The sequence below is a fragment of the Sphaeramia orbicularis genome, chromosome 24 (assembly GCF_902148855.1).
Source record: "Sphaeramia orbicularis chromosome 24, fSphaOr1.1, whole genome shotgun sequence".
Taxonomy (NCBI): Eukaryota; Metazoa; Chordata; class Actinopteri; order Kurtiformes; family Apogonidae; genus Sphaeramia; species Sphaeramia orbicularis.
The window spans coordinates 18,723,774-18,741,083 of record NC_043979.1 but is presented as its reverse complement, the minus strand read 5'-3'; the positions used below and the strand labels follow the sequence as shown (position 1 = coordinate 18,741,083).

At 40.6% G+C, this 17,310-nt stretch overlaps 2 protein-coding genes across 4 annotated transcripts in view; one reads left to right on the top strand and one right to left on the bottom strand.

The window, feature by feature from the left end:
• The first annotated feature begins 288 nt into the window (after positions 1–288).
• naa30 (N-alpha-acetyltransferase 30, NatC catalytic subunit) lies at positions 289–10,024 on the top strand. The gene is made up of 4 exons (XM_030128053.1): positions 289–1,351; positions 2,028–2,151; positions 3,141–3,196; positions 6,202–10,024. Exons 1-4 carry the CDS (start codon positions 500–502, stop codon positions 6,337–6,339), a joined length of 1,170 nt encoding a protein of 389 aa, XP_029983913.1. The 5' UTR covers positions 289–499; the 3' UTR covers positions 6,340–10,024.
• Positions 9,995–17,310, bottom strand: part of armh4 (armadillo like helical domain containing 4) — a 20,307-nt gene continuing 12,991 nt past the window's right edge. The window contains exons 5-9 of one of the 3 annotated variants that reach the window (XM_030128052.1): positions 16,988–17,137; positions 16,716–16,874; positions 15,177–15,208; positions 11,561–11,710; positions 9,995–11,456 (exon numbers count right to left, since the gene is read on the bottom strand). In XM_030128052.1, coding sequence (XP_029983912.1) covers positions 11,382–11,456; positions 11,561–11,710; positions 15,177–15,208; positions 16,716–16,874; positions 16,988–17,137 — 566 coding nt within the window. In that variant the 3' untranslated portion in view covers positions 9,995–11,381. The remainder of the gene's footprint in view (positions 11,457–11,560; positions 11,711–15,176; positions 15,209–16,715; positions 16,875–16,987; positions 17,138–17,310) is intronic. The other 2 variants (XM_030128051.1, XM_030128050.1) reach the window with 2 other exon arrangements.

Below are 17,310 nucleotides of genomic sequence, written 5' to 3'. Positions count from 1 at the left end.
GGTTTTGAAGCGATTGCTTCACCTCGGCTCCCTCTGCTGGTAAAAAATAGATAACTACAACTCTTGACCTTCGGGCCCTTTGGTACAAATTGTATTTTTTCGTATTTCACTGTAGTGCTAAAACGCATGTTCTTTAGACTGTCTAGTGTCTTTTTTTGTTTGTTTGTTTGTTTAAAACTTGTTGCAATAAATGACTTTACACAACCCTCTGCGATCAGAGACATGATGGCCTCATCTGTCATGCGTTACACCACTGTCGTAAAATGTAACTGACTGCCGTTGCAATGGCGTTCGCTGCGACAACACTTTACGGCAGCAGGGAAATCGAGGAGAAAGCAGCGACTAACGTCGCCAGCGGATACGCTATCGCCTCAAAAATCCTCGGATTTATGCAATATTCGGTGAATTAACTTGTATAGTGTTTGTAAATCTTTTGGCCTTGTGGATGACATTGTATTTAACGTTTTCAAAACGTGAATCTCCACCTTAATGCGGTGGGATGGCCACAGTGCCGCCTGGGCCTAGTAGCGCACTGCCTGCATCCCCGGCTGAAATTCCTCCTTTCCCCGGGGCAGGGAGCGCGGAGCCGGCGGGCAGAGACGGAGAGCTGGCCTGCCACAGAGGGGACTGTGTTTCGGCCGGCACAGGGAAGAAGTCGTTGCCGATTACCGAGGTGAAAGGGTCGGTCAAAAAGAAGCAGGAAAACATGCTAGCGCGAGCTAGCCCGGCGGCACTGCACCTTAAAATGCAAGCCCGAGAGCAGCAGCAGTTAAACGGCTTGGCCAGTCCCACGGAGGACGATGACAGCCACCAACACACAGGAAACCGGCCTGACAATCCAAGACCGTCCGTGGACAACTGTGACAGCGGCAGCAACGAGGGGACTCCAGCCGTCAGAAACAATAGTGAGCATTGCCAACACGAAGGCCACAGCCCCTTCTCCAAAAACGGCAGTCACTCTCCTCTGGTCAACAATAGCATGAACGGGATGCCGGGGTTCACTAGAACTGAGGAGGCCCACAGCCACCCCGGGGACGAAGGGAAAGAGGAGTTTGACCACATGGAGCCCCTTACACCTCCGAGCGACGAGGCGCCGGACGCTGCCGGGCCCGCAGGAGAGGAGAGTCCGGCTGACACACAGCAGCCTCCGGCGGCGGAGCTGGCCCGGCTCGACCTGGGCAGTTCTGCCGTCCGGGCGGAAGAGGAGAGCCACGGCATTCGCTATGTCCGCTACGAATCCGAGCTACAGATGCCGTGGATCATGAGACTGATCACCAAGGACTTGTCTGAGCCTTATTCAATTTATACATACAGGTACTTCATCCACAACTGGCCGCAGCTCTGCTTTCTGGTGAGTATAACTACAAGCCTGTCACTGAGAACCAGTAGCATTTCACTCATGTGTGGGTTAAGATCATGTACCCCGTGGATTCTGGTTAACTGTCATTACACTCGTGGGTGTGTCTGTTTTCTCAGAGATTTTATCATCTGTCAGTGTGTCTTAAAGGCAGGGCTGATGTGAGAAACACACACATGGGGAAATTTGACTGACACAACATTGTGGGAATTTGTCAGGAGGTCAAAGACTAACCTGTTTTCTGTTAAAGTGTTACACTCTAGACTAACTGATGTAGCTCAGCTGATCTATGACAGTTTACTTTACTTACTGATCTAGCACATTCACTTGTAAACATTGAAAGCCCAAAATAAAGTCTTTAAAGAGAGTTATGGGCTTTGACAAGGTGCATCCTGTGGTGCCTACAGAGTTATAGTTTTCAGTGTTGGGGAAGGAGTGTCCTTCCCTATTTATTCCTCAACCCTCAAGGTCATAAACATCCCAGTTCCAGTTTGTCTGGAATGCCACATGTGACATTAGAGGAAGTGTATTGAAATAAAGGTCAGGGGTTAACAAAGAGAGCCGACAGAACTGGCAGATTGACAGGAGCTGTTGCTAGGCTAAGGCTACCAAAGACGACCCCAGTAGATGGTCTACTAGAAGATTGTGTGTGTTTTTGTCCCTGTCACAGGCCATGGTGGAGCAGGAGTGTGTCGGAGCAATTGTTTGTAAGCTCGACATGCACAAGAAGATGTTCCGTCGTGGTTACATTGCTATGTTGGCTGTGGACTCAAAACACAGAAGGAAAAGTATTGGTGAGTTCTAAGCCTTGAATGTCCAATTGCTGAACTTGGACTAAGTTCTGCAGCAGCACTTTTTGTGTTTACTTTACAGAGCTAAATTTCTGTCAAAGATTAACAAACAAAAAAAGCATGTTTAGCAAATGGCCTATGATTCAATAACCAACACAGTATGGTTTTCAAATGTAGAACAAACAAAAGTATTTCACTAATGTATTTGAGATGTTGTGTACTCAAAATGCATGTCATGTAACGGAAACATCAAGCTTTAGACACAGCTACAGCATCCTACAAGTGCAAAACAATACACTCTATGAAGACAAAAAAAATTATCCTTGGTTTTTGGCAGAATCAGAACATGTTTGTGCTCACAGTTTTACCATAAATGCCACATTTGTAGGAAATAGAGCCATTTAAAAGGTGTGACGTTGGGACAAGTTCTGCCGAAATCAGCTCAGCCAAATAATCTAACCCCTTTTATGTTTATTTTTAGAATTTTAGTGAAGAATTGACATTACCCTCATGCTATTTTGGTCAAATTACTCAGAACATGTGACAAAATCATCAGCACACAAACGCAGTGGAAAGAATGAACAAAAATTGCATCCATCACTGTATTTGTATTGTGCTGTAGTTGCTTATGAAGCTTTGTTTTAGGAATGTACTGTGTACTTATTTGATAAGTAGGTTTTGTTTTGCAAGTGCATCAGTTTGTTGATTGTCTTACGTATTAGCAAAATGTTCTGTTTGTTAATGAGCTATAGGACTTTTGAAAAGTATGTTTTGTTTTGGCATAAATTAACTCCACATTTCTTTGGTAACCAAATCACTTTATGCAAATGGTGACATTAGATAGCACTTTGAGCTAGAGTATCACACTATGCTTCAAATTTGAAAGAATAATTCAAATTATAATAATATATAATAATAATTGGAAAGAAATACAAAAATGAATCCTTTTTGTTTCCTTAATTTGCTGATAAAAACAAATCTATCTATTCCAGGTACTAATCTGGTAAAGAAGGCCATCTATGCTATGGTGGAAGGCGACTGTGACGAGGTAAGAAACCCAGACTGAAGTTTAGTACAGATTCAGCAAGGTTGACAAAAAAAAAGATGATGAAAAGATTTTCATTAGTTTTTATGCTCAGTTTTTGTGCCTCATGTTGGCACAAGTTTGTCAACTGTGTGCAAATACTGTGAAAGCATGAACATCTGGTCAGGAAACAAAACTACTGTTATTTCAAGGTCTCATGTTTCTGCGCTGTCCTTCACTCAGCTTAGTTTGCTTGTAACCTTGTTTTGATTCCACTACCCAGAATCCCCCTTGTCTACTTTACTACAAACTGAGGCATGTCCACATACACGGGGTCAAGGAAGTTAGTGGATAAATGTATTTTTCCTGGAACTTTAAGCAATTGCAATGACAACATGTGACTGCGGACATGCAACTTTCATGTTTTCGGTGTTGCTGCCGATTGATTTATTGATTGATCTTGTAGGTTCCCATTGGTTTAGGGACTTGCTGATGCTTGAAATCACTCATAGACATGCAAGGACACATCCAGTAGTACCTCATTCATTTTGTACAGCAGATTTTATTGTTGTCCCTGCTAGTACATTTCTTTCAACTTACACAACTTACTCATCTTACCTTCTTTGAACCTGCCATTAATAATAATAATAATAATACTAAAAATATGACACAATATTTAGTTTTTTAGACCTTGTTTTCATCTACTAAAATTAAAATTTGTAGTTGAAATAAATACATACATGAAAGCTGGGAGCAAGTCGTTAAACCAGTTTTGTTTGCAGTTTCTCATTTGCAGGTCTACTGGTGTGTGGAATTTTATGGCATAGGGATTGTGTTTACATCAGTATTCCATTGATGGGACTCACCCCAGACAGATGGAACATAGGGAGAGGAGGTTTATCAAGTTCCTATATGTGTGATAAACATGGTACATGTGTCACGGTTGCTGTTTAAAGGGTGCTATTCATGCACTATGTTTCGAACTCAAACTGGAAATTTAAGCCCCTGTTTACACAGTACTTCTGTTCCGGGAATATTTCACCATTATTCCAGAACGACGTCTGTGTAAATGAAGTGGTGGGATAATTTGGACCCACCTCTATCATGACTCTATAATGCCTCTGGAGGTAGTAACAGAGCTGTGATAAAGGTGGAATCATGGTTCCAGAATGCTCTGTAAAAGGAACACCTTTCGTTCCACAACCAAGGTGTGACATTTTGATGACGTATTGCGTATGTGACCCCCTTGCTAAGGGGATTTAAAAATGAGTGTGGGCTGTGTACAGTAAAATATCAACACGACCAGAAAGATGTCGAACTGGGGAGCTGCCAAGATCTGCGAGCTGCTGTCACTTCAGGCAGAGGACTATCCATGCTAACATTTGTGGAACTCTGGAGAGGTTAGCAACACTGCTGTGCTCGGGGTATTTCCGGCGCACAATTTATATGTCACTGTGTCACTGCCCCTTTGATTCTGGAATGCAGTCTGTCTCACCTCAGTAACTCCTTTGGCTTGGCTGTGGAAATCGGTCAATGGTAGAAAAAAGGTGGAATCACCATCTCACCTTTTTTCCGGGATCTCTGTGTAAAAGTGGCTTTAGTCTGACAGTCTCGTCACTGTTTGCCTAAACTTAGCCATGTGCAAAACATTGTAGAATGCAAAGCTGCCGGATCAGAGCCACCTCTGGTTTTGATGTTTGTGTATTAAGTGTTATCCATGTGATCTGACTTGCTCCACTCTAAGTGTTGAGAAACTGGCATCCTGTTTACTGTGTACTCAAATAGATCGTTTGCTGCCTTTTCCATCTAAACTACCATGTATATTTTATGCTTTCATCACTCAAAGACTAAACTCTGTTTCTTCATTGCTAGAAACTTGTGTTGCTTTGTTGTTTTATGTCACTTGGCTGAAGCTGTGCAGGTGGTGGGCAGTAGTCAGAAACAGGGATGAGCCGTGTACATGCAACAGTTTCCTGGGTTCTCAAACCTGGGTCCGTTGGTAACTGAAATTGGGGCATGATATTTACATCCTTAAAATGAAAAGCAAAGGCCAGGTCGTAAGTAGGAAACTTTTCAATGTAACAATATGTATGCTGTGACAATATAATAGTTTCATTATTGTGAAATATACTATTATGGAGTATCATTTATTTTCTTTGGGATACAAATCACACAAACCCTGAGCAGAATCAGTGTGACACAGATAATCTAAACAAAAATAGTTTGAATGAAAGACACTGAATTATGATGAAGTGCAGTATGGCTATTTTAAACCATTCCTTAATTGAATTTACATGATGAATGCTCTTTCAAAACTATGTAGACTGTGATAGAAGGTTTTGGCTGTAATTGCACCCAGTACTCCCAGCCAAGAACAGCACAGTACATGGTCAGTGTGTGGATGAAATGCGATTTCTGGCGACATGGATTACTTCTCTCTCTCTGTTCCACACTTGTGCTGCAGGTTTGTCTGAGTGATAAAACTCAGACCAAACCAGACACTGAGTTACAGAGATTTCTCAGACTTCTTGGCCAAGCAGATGGAAGCATGTGCTTCGACTACATTCATTTAGAACAGTCCGTGTGGTTTTGCAAAGCTGTGGGTATGTTTGTCTTTGCTTTTGAACAGAACTGCTGTGAAACACTGTTAAGTTAATATTTTCTGTCTATTAATTTAATTTCTTGATATTTTTCATTAAAGTTGTTGTTGCTTGCTCACTCTCCTGTAGATGTTGAGCAGATGAAGGGTGAAGTTTAATCTGTTTAAAAACTAGCAAGCAAGAATCAACGCATATTTTCTATTTAGGCGAATTGTCCTATTCTGTTGACAAGACTTAATTACATTTTAAAAGGTCAGGGTTGTTTAATAAAGTCTACATGGTTGGTAATGAAAGGTTTATACAAGTAAGATTTGAAAGGAAGATAAATGTCCTTTCAGACAGTCCTGCTGAGGCACGTTTTTTGTAAAAGTACTCAACCTGCTTATTTAGTAGAATAAACCGCTGACATTGTTCTCTGTGTGTCTGCAGGTTGTATTGGAGACCGAAATCACCAACAAATCAGCCCTGAAGCTATATGAGAACTTGGGCTTTGTCAGAGACAAGCGGCTGTTCAGATACTACCTGAATGGAGTGGACGCGCTGCGGCTCAAACTGTGGCTCCGCTAGAGGAAAGAAGAGGGGACAGGGGACGACTGGACAGCGGGTGCTGTTCACCTCTTACACTATCAGCTTGACAGCCTCAGCTCTGCCCTGGTCATTTTCACAATTATACACACATACACAAACACACACCTGTGTACAAACATATGCACATAGGTATGCATAGACACGCAAACACACCCTCTCTTTCTCCTTGACCTCTGGACAACTGTTGTTTAGGCAGAAATGGACTGAAATCCCACCAGATGTTTTCACGAAGGGCCTCTGATGCTAAAGAGTGATCTCTGGGATGACCTCAACTTGGGACTAGATGACCTTTTGACCTTCTGAGCTTGGATTCTACATTTTGACCAGGAAGCGAAGTGTGAGGCAGCTCAGGTGAGGACGTGCGTCTGAACCGCGGAGGACATGGCACCACACCAAAACATCCCGCAGAACACAGGACAAAAGAGACTCTGAGAACATAACACATGAAATAAGGAAGCGGGCAGTAAAAACTGACTGGGAAGACAATATTGTGGAGTTTATTTTTGTGTTTCTTTTTTAACCTTGTAAGTTGAGCGGGGATGGAGAAGCTATAGTATGACGTGTTTGTACCTACCGCCTCATGTTTTTTGGAAAGCGAGTGGTCTGCCTGTTGTTGTGTGCATGTGTATGTGGCATGGTTGGTTCACTGTGAGCGAGCAACCGTGTTTGTGTGTGACCGCGCAAGTGCGTGCCTGGTTGTGCGTCCTTTATTTTGTTTGTATTTCCCATCTTGTCCAGTGGGTGCAGCAGCCCCCTTGCTGCTCCATTTCCATCACTTGCCTCAGCCTCCAGGACTGAAGCCTGTAAAGATATGCATGCATTTATTTTAATGTGAGCGTGAAGAGTGTGTGTTGATTAACCCAGTCTGAGGCTAGTCCTCTGAGCCCCTCCCTCTGTTTTGTGTAGGCATGTTGGTTCAGAGCAGTTGATCGAAACAAATCACTCCATTAGCACCTCAATATTGCCCATCTGGTGGATCTGCCACCTTTTCGCTTCAGTGTCCTTTACGAAATCTCCCAGCTCATCAAATCCTGAAGGAGTATAGGTGAGGAGTTTGTTTGTTTTCTTCCTATATTTGCAGAAACTTGTTTTCCCCAAATGCACTGCCAGCCGCTGCAAAATTGACAAAAAGGAGAAGGAGGAATCTTTCAAAGAGACACCTTGCCAATGATGGTTTGGTCACACATGCTCTTGCCATCTGAGTTTACTCCTTTTCGCCAGTATATCCAATTCTCCTCATTGCAAGTGCCACACAATCCATCAGCGTGACTGTAGTGGTCCGCCGGCTGAAAGGCGGAGCACTGCAGTCCTCGGCCTGCTTCTGGTCTGCTTCGGCACCAGCCCAGAAGTGAAGTGTTACGTATGCTGGATTCCTGTTTGAGTATGCTGTGTGTTAATCTCTTGATAAAAAAGGAAAATAGATGAGTATTCTTAGCAGATTATATTTTATTCTTTGTTTGCTTTCAGTTTATTTAGATTGTCTACCAGACACCTGTATAATCTCATGCTGCATGTAGCAGCTGAGCCCACAATGCACTTCCCCAGGTGCCCTAACTTGATGCACAACCAACCTCGCAAACATTTTAAGAACTTCAGTCTGAACACCTGATAAATGCACCTGGATGTTCCAGTTCACACTAAAAATGGCAAAGAAAGGTTGCTTCAGTCGCTCTGTTATTTCTTAAAAGTTAAATGAACAAAGGTCAGATGCACTTCTGTTGAAATTGCTGCAGTGTGTGTGTGTGTGTATGTGTATGTATGAATGCATCTGTGTGTGTCTTGGTATTTTGACAATGGTGTGGATCTGTTCTGGTAGGCTTTTATTTCTCTACTTTCACAGGCCCCAAGCAGGAAAATCAGCGTTTATGGTGCTGTGTTTTGTTCCAGCCTAATAAAAATAAAACAGGACCTGTTAGTAATGGGAGGGAGCAAAAGCACATGCTTTCATGGAGTAGTAGGATCTACTGGGATGTATGTATTAATGGTAGCAAGCGCTGGAGACCAATTGGGTGATACATCAGGGGCAGGGACGCCCAAAATGTATTTGATTTATATCAAAGCAAAAGGAAAAGAAGCTGCATGAAAATGTAAATGCAGTTTCAGGTATTTTTAAAATGTCGTTTTCTGTGTAGATCCTCAAATTATGCAATTGGACATCTGTGTGCTTTTAACCTGCCTACAGAATTAAAGTAGAAAGCACTGTGAGACACTGCCACGGGGCATGTCGGAAAATCAAAGTAAAATCTGCAAAACGGAAGTCTCCAGCAAACAGAGAGATGGATGAATGAGTCTGTAGAGGGAATGAAATGACACTACAGGACCTGGTTCTCGGGGTTGTTTCCCCTTTTTCAGCAGTAAGACAGAGAGACTTCCCCTTAGGAACCCAGGACTGGAGGAGAGAGTAGATGTTTACAGAGTTGCCACCCACATAACAGCCTGTGTATGTTTGTGTGTCTGTGCATTTGGAACAATGGATCAGATGACTTTTTTTTTTTTCTCAGATTTGTATTCGAGTGTTGTTCTATTCATCGGATATATTGAGAGCATGTTTTTGTTAATCATTTGTTGGGAGGGGGCAATTTGGTTGATTTATCCTTTTTTTTTTTAAATTTTTTTTTTTTTTTTTTTACATTTCTGTGCTACTTTAGCCCAACAAGAGGTTTAAACATGATGATGAGCAGATCATAGAGGGCATACAAAAACAAATCACACCCCGAACGCATACTATTTTCACCACTGCTCATCTGTCATTATCGATACTTTAATAATTGCCCTGATTTTCCTGGTTTAACCCAGTTTTATTTTGGAGGTTTCTGTTGCTGTGTGTACCCTCACTCCCTGGGCCTTTTCCTCATCAACAACCAACGGATGAAAGAACTGGAAAGGTTACACCCGTTGTGTTCTTTCAAAGCAATTATGAGTATGAGGAGGTGTTTTAGGATCGAGAATCGACTCTTGTCACCTTGTTTTTGTTAAACTCCTGTGAATCTGGCAGTTCCTTTTTACCTACATGGGCATTACAGCCTGTCACCGTGAGCCAAAGTGCTCCATTTCAAGACTGAAGGGCTCTGTCATTAATACCAGTTTGCAGCCTTGGCTTGTAGTGTTGCTAGTCTCACGCAGCTCTCACCGACGGAGGCGTCTCCTCCTCCTCTGCATTGGAATCAGATGTTGTGACATGACATGAAAATACCAGATCAGTGTTCACAGGCGTCCGAGGCAGCTTCTTCCCTCACCTCGGACGTCTGCTGTGCAATCCAGGTAGCTTATTCTAACAACCCCGGCACCACCTCTCACCCCTCAGCATCTGCCCCTTTTACATTTTACAAGTTATACTATCGAAATGTACCCTCAGAGGCCAGATCAGAGAAGCAGCATTTTATTTTTGCTGCTCATGCTGCGCCACAAACATCACAGTCCCCACAGAATCCCAACCACAGGGGCTTCCTGCAGTCCTTCCGCGGCGAGCAGCACTCCACCGCCATCAATGAAGTGAGCGAAGGGGAGAGCAAAAGGGTTTTTTTGCATGTCAGATTTCTGTTTTCCCCACTGTTCCTCTTCCCTGTCCCCTCTCTTAATTTTGATCTGGAAATGTCCAATAGCTTTTATTTAATGTGGAAAAAGAACACAGAAATAAATTATTTGATTTTTTTAATGCTGTAAACCTTGTTATCTTGCTTGGTGTCTGTTGATTAGAAACATTATTCACATTGTTAGAGGTGAATGTTACAGAAAAATGGATTAACTTTTTATTTGATCACATACTGTTAAATATCTACAGGAAAAGACAAAATGTGTCCACTATTTTACATCATCACACTAACTCTAAAACAGTATTGCATATACACAGGCACATGTACTGTACATTGAGCATATCATATGGCTCATGAAGTACAGAAAATATATATTTCTGAAAACAAGACAAAATCTCAGGTACAGGACATTGGTGTTACATCCATGGCTCAGATGAATACTGTTCCAAATATTCATGGATCATTTTTCTCTTTCAATTTTCTAGATTTTCTTTTTTTTTATTATGTTTTTTCCCTCTTCTTCATCTCACTAGTATGACATTCTGAGTGAAATGTATTGGACTTAACACTTCATTATTTGCCCTTATCTGAATCAGATTAACAAACAAAAATGCTGTTGTGAAAAATCAGCTGGATAAAAAAAAATCTTTAAATTGTGAAAATATTTCCTTATCCCACAGTGGGTTTAATGTTTGTGCTTTTCCAGCCAACAGAAACACTTCATTCAACAGAATGACGTTCCCGTGAACGCTGCTGAAACAGGGTTAGTCATGCACTCTGAAAAAGAGTTTGTATCAGTCTGTTTACAGAGTTCTATTGAATATCATAATCTGTTTTTTTGCTACATAGTTTTACAGAATGATGGTGTTTCATGTGCTTCTCACAGCAACATTTGTGGACGAATGACTCAATAAAACATTTCCACAAAGTTCACATTTAAAACAAGCAATAAAAGTGAATAAATCTTGCTTTAGGTTCACATCCTGCATTTGAAACTATTTACACTCACAAAACTGACCCCAAGTCAGCAACATGTACTGTACATATATTAACATAATGTATTGTAGCTCTTCTACAGCCCTTTACTCTGCAAGATCAGAACCTCAGTTAACCAGCAGCTTTTTCAGACATACAATACCCTGCTAAGGAATTTAGTTTTTACAGCAGCAATAGATAGACTTTTTTTTTTTTTTTTTTGTCAAAGTGCTTCCTACTCGTCCTGTCAAGCCATCAGTCAACACCACTTGACAACATCCACAAAAGTGCTCATATTGGTACTTTTAGAAGGTGGGAGAGGATACAAAGCTGACCTTTGTAAACTGGGCCCTATACTCAGTCACACTCAGGATCAGATGAGTCATAACCAAACAGCCCAGGGTGATTGGAGACGCAGTAGTCATAGCGATGGTGAAGTTTGCTGAACATCCAATGCAGGAGCTTCAGCCGTTGGTCACAGAAAAACATTGAGCCAGTGAAGGCGGTTCATCCTCAGAACTCATCCTCAGAGCTGTCGGCCAGCAGCATGGCCTGGTCCTGACGGCTGGTGCCTGGCTCGCGGGGTTGCTACGGATGAAAAAAAACTTCATCAATAAAATTTGTCATCTTCTGCTGTTGTGTTTAACAGTAGGTACACAGGAAGAAGGGAGTAACACAAGTAAGGTATTGACCTCTGGCTGCCTGACCTTCCTCCTCTGGTGTTTAAAGCTGTTCCTCCTCTTGCGGTGAATCATCCTAATGCTGTAGAGGGCACCGACAATTAGCAGGGCCCCTGTGATGCGATGCCCACGAGGAGCCAACATCCCAGACACATAACCTGCCTGCAGAGGGCGAAACAGTAGGGTAATAACAGATAAAGACATGAGAGCAGAGCCTGGTTTCTGCATTTTAAATCAGTCTAAACAGAGGTCTCAAACATGTGGCCCGAGGGCCAAATCCAGCCTGCCAAAGGGTCCAGTCTGGCCCATGGGATGAATTGGACATGTAAAATTACACTGAAGATATTAACATTTTAGTTCAGGTTCCACATACAGACCAATTTAATCTCAAGTGGGTATCAGTACAATATTATCTTAATAACCTATAAATACTCACAATTCCAAATTTTTCACTTTGTAAATGTAAACATTTTCATGTCATTTTACTGTATTTACACTAAAACAAACTTTCATTTCACAAAAATGCAAATAACCTGAACAAATATGTTCATTTTGAAATGTCTGAAGTGCAAGTTGCAAGGCCTGTTTATTAAATATTTTGTGTATTTGTAGATCCACTGTGATCTGTAAGTTGTAATTTACATATGTAAATTTACATTTACATTTATGCATTTGGCAGACGCTTTTCTCCAAAGCAACTTACAGGGGGAAACCAATCAAATCAGTCAATCAATCAAATTTATTTATATAACACCAAATCACAACACAAGTTATCTCATGGCACTTCACATATAGAGTTGGTCAAAACCAGGCTCTAAGCCAATTTACAGAAACCCAACAGAATCCTCCAGAAGCAAACAGTTGTGACTGGTGACAATGGCGAGGAAAAACTCCCCTTTAACAGCAGAAACCTGGAGCAGACCCAGACTCCTGAAGGATGGCCGTCTGCCTTGACCAGTTGGAGTTAAAGAGAGAGAGTAAAGGAGGAGAAAAAGAGAGAGCGATTGAGATAGTGACTGGGGAGAGGGGAGAAGGGGGGAAGTAGGGGGAGACACATGGATGCAGTTGAGGATAAGTGAGTGATGACAATGAAGGCAGGAGAGAGGCAGGACCACAGCAGCAGGTCCAGAGATGATCCTGGGAAAACCTTATTAATATATTTAAAATGGAATGTCTGACAGTGCTAGGACAGGAAGTGCTCTCGGAAGAGCTGGGTCTTCAGGAGCTTCTTGAAGATGGGCAGGGACGCCTCTGTAAATGATAATATCATTAAAATTGCACTTAGTTTTCTTAAGAAATTTCAGTTTGTTCATGTTATTTACGTTGTTTTAAAAGATAGTTGGATGTAAACATTTTCATTATATAATTTAATTTTTTTGCTCTAAAACATAGAGGAAAGTTTGGAGTTGACATTATTTATATATATTATGTTATTATTTCACTGGTCCAGCCCACTTCAGATCAAATTTGGCTTAATGTGGCCCCTGAACTAAAATGACATTTGACACCCCTGGTCTAAACATATGTTCTAGAATGCAGGTCATCATGATAATACAACTTATCAGTAATACTGTGAACAGAAACACAGGAGGTTTATTGCCAATATGACTGTTTAACATAAAGGTTCTGCATGAAATACAATTTTAAATACTCACCACATTTCACACAACAACATACCTTCCACAGCAAGATTGTAGGTTGCACTTTGCATGAAAAAATCATTTACTGTGACTTTGACTTTCAAGGTCAACCGTTTTTGTAACTAAAGACACTTCACAATGCACGACATATAATAAATGATTTTTTTTTTTACATTTTGGTAAATTTTCCCAGACCTTGACCTTTCACATAGAACTTCCAATGTGTCGTCATTACCATCAGAAATTCACACGAACAATAAATAGCCTACAATACAAGTTTCTGCTTTTGTTCATGAAAAAAACTATCCTGAGTGAAAACACAATGCAACATTTTTAATGAATGTCCTTTGCAGAGGAGGTTAAAGAAAGTAAAAAGTAATTGCAACAATGTGAAAGTACTGAAGAAGAACTAGTAATATATATTACACATGTGGACCCTCTGCTTTTAACCCATCACTAGCTGAACGTAACACACACAGCAGATTAGGAACAAATTCTGGGTTAAGTGTCTTGCTCAAGGGCACATCACCCAACACTTTCTCTGCCAGTCTGGGGAATTGAACTAGTGACCCTTCGGTAACAAGCTGCTTCTCCAGATGTCACAGTCACAGAAACAATTATTAGACCATCAAAAGTCATCAAAAACAATGGTTATGCAATTAAGTACTAACTCCTGTGTGTATCATGTGACTAAAACAGACAGAAAAGAAAACATGGAATGCTTAAAAGCACTGTTTTTGTCAGTACAATGCCATAGATATTGATGTAAGAACTGAAGTGATTTTGGTTTATTATGAAGAAAACATAGAAAATGGATAGCTATCAGCTCTGAAATGAAACTTATGAGCTATTTTTGTTGTTATCATTGTATTTGTCCAAACAAATGTATGTTTAGTTGTACCAGGCATTAAAATGAACAAGAAACTGAAGAAAATAAGGGGTGGTCTAATAATTTTTTCCACGACTGTAGGTAATGGCCCATTTTTGTTCTTCTGATTGATGCATTATTATATCTGAAAACATTATTACCTCTGCCAGGAGGTATTGTGATCACTTTGCTTCGTGTGTTTGTTTGCATGCTTGTTTGTTAGCAACTTTACAAGAAAACTATTACAACCATCTTTACCAAATTTTACCCACAGATAGGCCTAGGCTCTGGGACGAACCCATTAAATTTTGGGCCAAGTACGCCAAAGTTCAAGGTCACAAAATCTCAAATTTTCCTATCTCTCATCATTGAGCAATTTTCGAAAATTCATAAAAAATTCAAAACGTCTCCGATTAGCCTCCAATTTGATCCACCTGTGGCTTATAACAATATCTTGTATTTGGCACAAAATTGTCCACATCCACTGTGGAATGTGGACCCTGTGGACATTTCAATTTAACATTGAAAATCCCATTTATGACACATTTTTCATTATAACTCAACAAATGTTGATTGGAATTTAATATAATTTGACATACACATGACTGGTACCAAGCTTCAACTTTTTCTGCTGTATGGAACAACCTTGAAACTGTTTAATTTAAAAAGATGTAGTTGATTCACACATGCACACTTGGCAGAGGTTTGCGTTCTCTGAACACTTGTCTTATTAATACCTCAGTTTTGCGGTAGTGTGTTTCTGCTGTCACTGCGGAAGGTATTTTTATTCATGTTTAATATACAGAGATAGCAGACAAATCAAAGAGCTAAAACTAAAAATAAAAAAAACATTTTGCAGAGCTGTTAACAACTCATAGACAATGTGTTGAATTGTACAAGTTTATTATATTATCCACTGTGTTGGAAAAGTGACCAAAGCCATATTAGAATAAATCTGCATAAATGAAAATACTCTTGTATAAGCACCTCAAATGTGTACTCAATAGGGATGCAATAGAAGCCCTTTTTTCACTGTTTTCCTCCATTACAGACAAATGATGTTTTCAGCCCATAAGACTGGAAACCATGTGGAAAGAGGAACAGCAGGGGGCACTCTTACCTTTTCTCTGATCAGCTCTACCCAGCTACGCACTGGAAGGAAAGAGCAGCAGATTTAGCAGGACTGCAGACTATAAGACTTTTTTTTTTGCTTCCTGTGACTCCTTACATCAAGGGTGTCAAACATGTGGCCCGTGGTCTAAAACTGGCCCGCCACAGATCCCAATCCAGCCCATAGGATGAATTTGCAAAGTGCAAAACTTACACTGAAAACATTAACAGTCGAGGGTGACAAACTCATTTTCACTCAATTTTGATCACAAGTGGGTCAAACCAGTAAAATAATAGCAGGATAACGTATAAATAATGACAACTCTAAATTCCAAACTGCAAAACTTAACAATATAATGCAGTGGTTCCCAACCTTTTTTGGCTTATTAACATCACAAATTTCTGGCGACTCCAGACATTTTTTTTGCTAAAATTATGATTATTTTGATCATGTATAGATTGCTATACTATTTTGCTAAAAAACGTTAATTTTAGACGACATTTATGCTATATAATGTATATTATTATGGACGGAGGCAGAAAAGCCAGGTGTAGATTACTGCACAAAGTGAGAATTTGATTTTCCTTGGTCAGGATATGTACAGTCAGTCCAGCTTGGATTTACAAGGCTGACAATTAATACTGAACAAACAATAACTCAAACTATGAATTACGAAAGAGCTGCAGCATCTGAAACTGACCACAATGAACATTTGAAAGATAAACAGTACCACAGTGCTTCAGTTTCAGCTTCACAGTTTGTCATGTCTTTTATGTATTGTGATTGTCTCTCTCAACTCACCATATATTTTTTATCTGTAAGGTTTTTTTTTTTAATCAATTACTAGAAATTTCAGGTGACCCCATTTGAATTCCAGGTGACCCCACGTGGGGTCCCGACCCCAAGGTTGAAAAACACTGATATAAGGCCTGACACTAAATATTTTGTGCCAGTAGATCCACTGTCATCTGTAATGCACATATATAAATAAGTTGAGGCATTTTCTCTTGAGAAATTTCAGGTTTTTCAGGTTATTTATTATTTTTTGCAAAAGGAATGTTTGTAAATGTACACATTTTAATATTTTCAAGAGAAAAATGTTAAATTGTCAATATTTATAGGCTATTTTTCTATTATTTTACTGGTTCGGCCCATTTGAGGTCATACTGGACTGTATGTGGCCCCTGAACTAAAATGAGTTTGACACCCCTGCGATAAATCAGAGGTTGTCCATTCCTGGTCCTTGAGGGCCGGTATCCTGCATGTTTTAGATATTTTGCTCTTCCTGCACACCTGACGGTCATTATCAGGCTTCTGCAGAGCTTGATGATAGGCTTATCATGTGAATTAAGTGTGTTGGAAGAGGGATACATCTAAAACATGCAGGATACTAACCTTCGAGGACCAGGATTGGACACCCCTGCTATAAATGAAACAGTCAACTACTTAGAGAGTTACTTTGTTGTAGTACATTTGTATCATACAGTATCAGTACTAAATAAATTATGCTGTGTTCCATAAATCATGTAATTAAGACATATTTCATACTCAGCCCCTGGTTGCGTTGAACCCAGACAGGAGGTGGAGGGATAAGGCTGTAAGGAGGCGGCGTTGAGGACGTGTTAGGTGTCTCTGTCAGGTCCTCGTCGCTCTCCTCTTCCACCGACTCCTCAGAGTTCTCATCATCCTCATCTTCATCTGTTTCCTCTGTGTATGGGCGAAAAACAAACAAAATCGACTCAGAAACCTAAAATGAAAATACATTCACACTTGTAATGGCTTTGTCACAGTTTTGCATTTGATGATAAAACTAATCTTACCGTCAGACTCCATCTCATCTAATGCTGATCTGGATTTGGGCACAGGCTGATGGGTTACCATAGTTACAGTTGTCATAGAACGCTGGAAGGATGAGTGGGAGGGGCCAGTGGTGGGCAGGTTCTCGTCAAGGTTTGGCGTCCTCATGGCACCTACATGTCGCAAATCACACAGCACATACTTAGTGTAGATTTTCACTGCTTGTTTGATAATCTGATTACATAAGGTGTCTTGTCCTTTACATTGCATGCATTTGCTTTAATCACTCCACCAAAGCACATTAATTTTGTGAAATGTGATTATTTTTGGTTGATAATTGTGAATA

What these genes read in the sequence shown, in the direction of transcription:
- naa30 (XM_030128053.1), top strand. Translation starts at nt 500, where the DNA reads ATGGCCACAGTGCCGCCTGGGCCTAGTAGCGCACTGCCTGCATCCCCG. An exon ending in ACACAGAAGGAAAAGTATTG is followed by an intron (nt 2,152 to 3,140) that starts GTGAGTTCTAAG and finishes TATCTATTCCAG; the next exon opens with GTACTAATCTGGTAAAGAAG. An exon ending in TGGAAGGCGACTGTGACGAG is followed by an intron (nt 3,197 to 6,201) that starts GTAAGAAACCCA and finishes GTGTGTCTGCAG; the next exon opens with GTTGTATTGGAGACCGAAAT.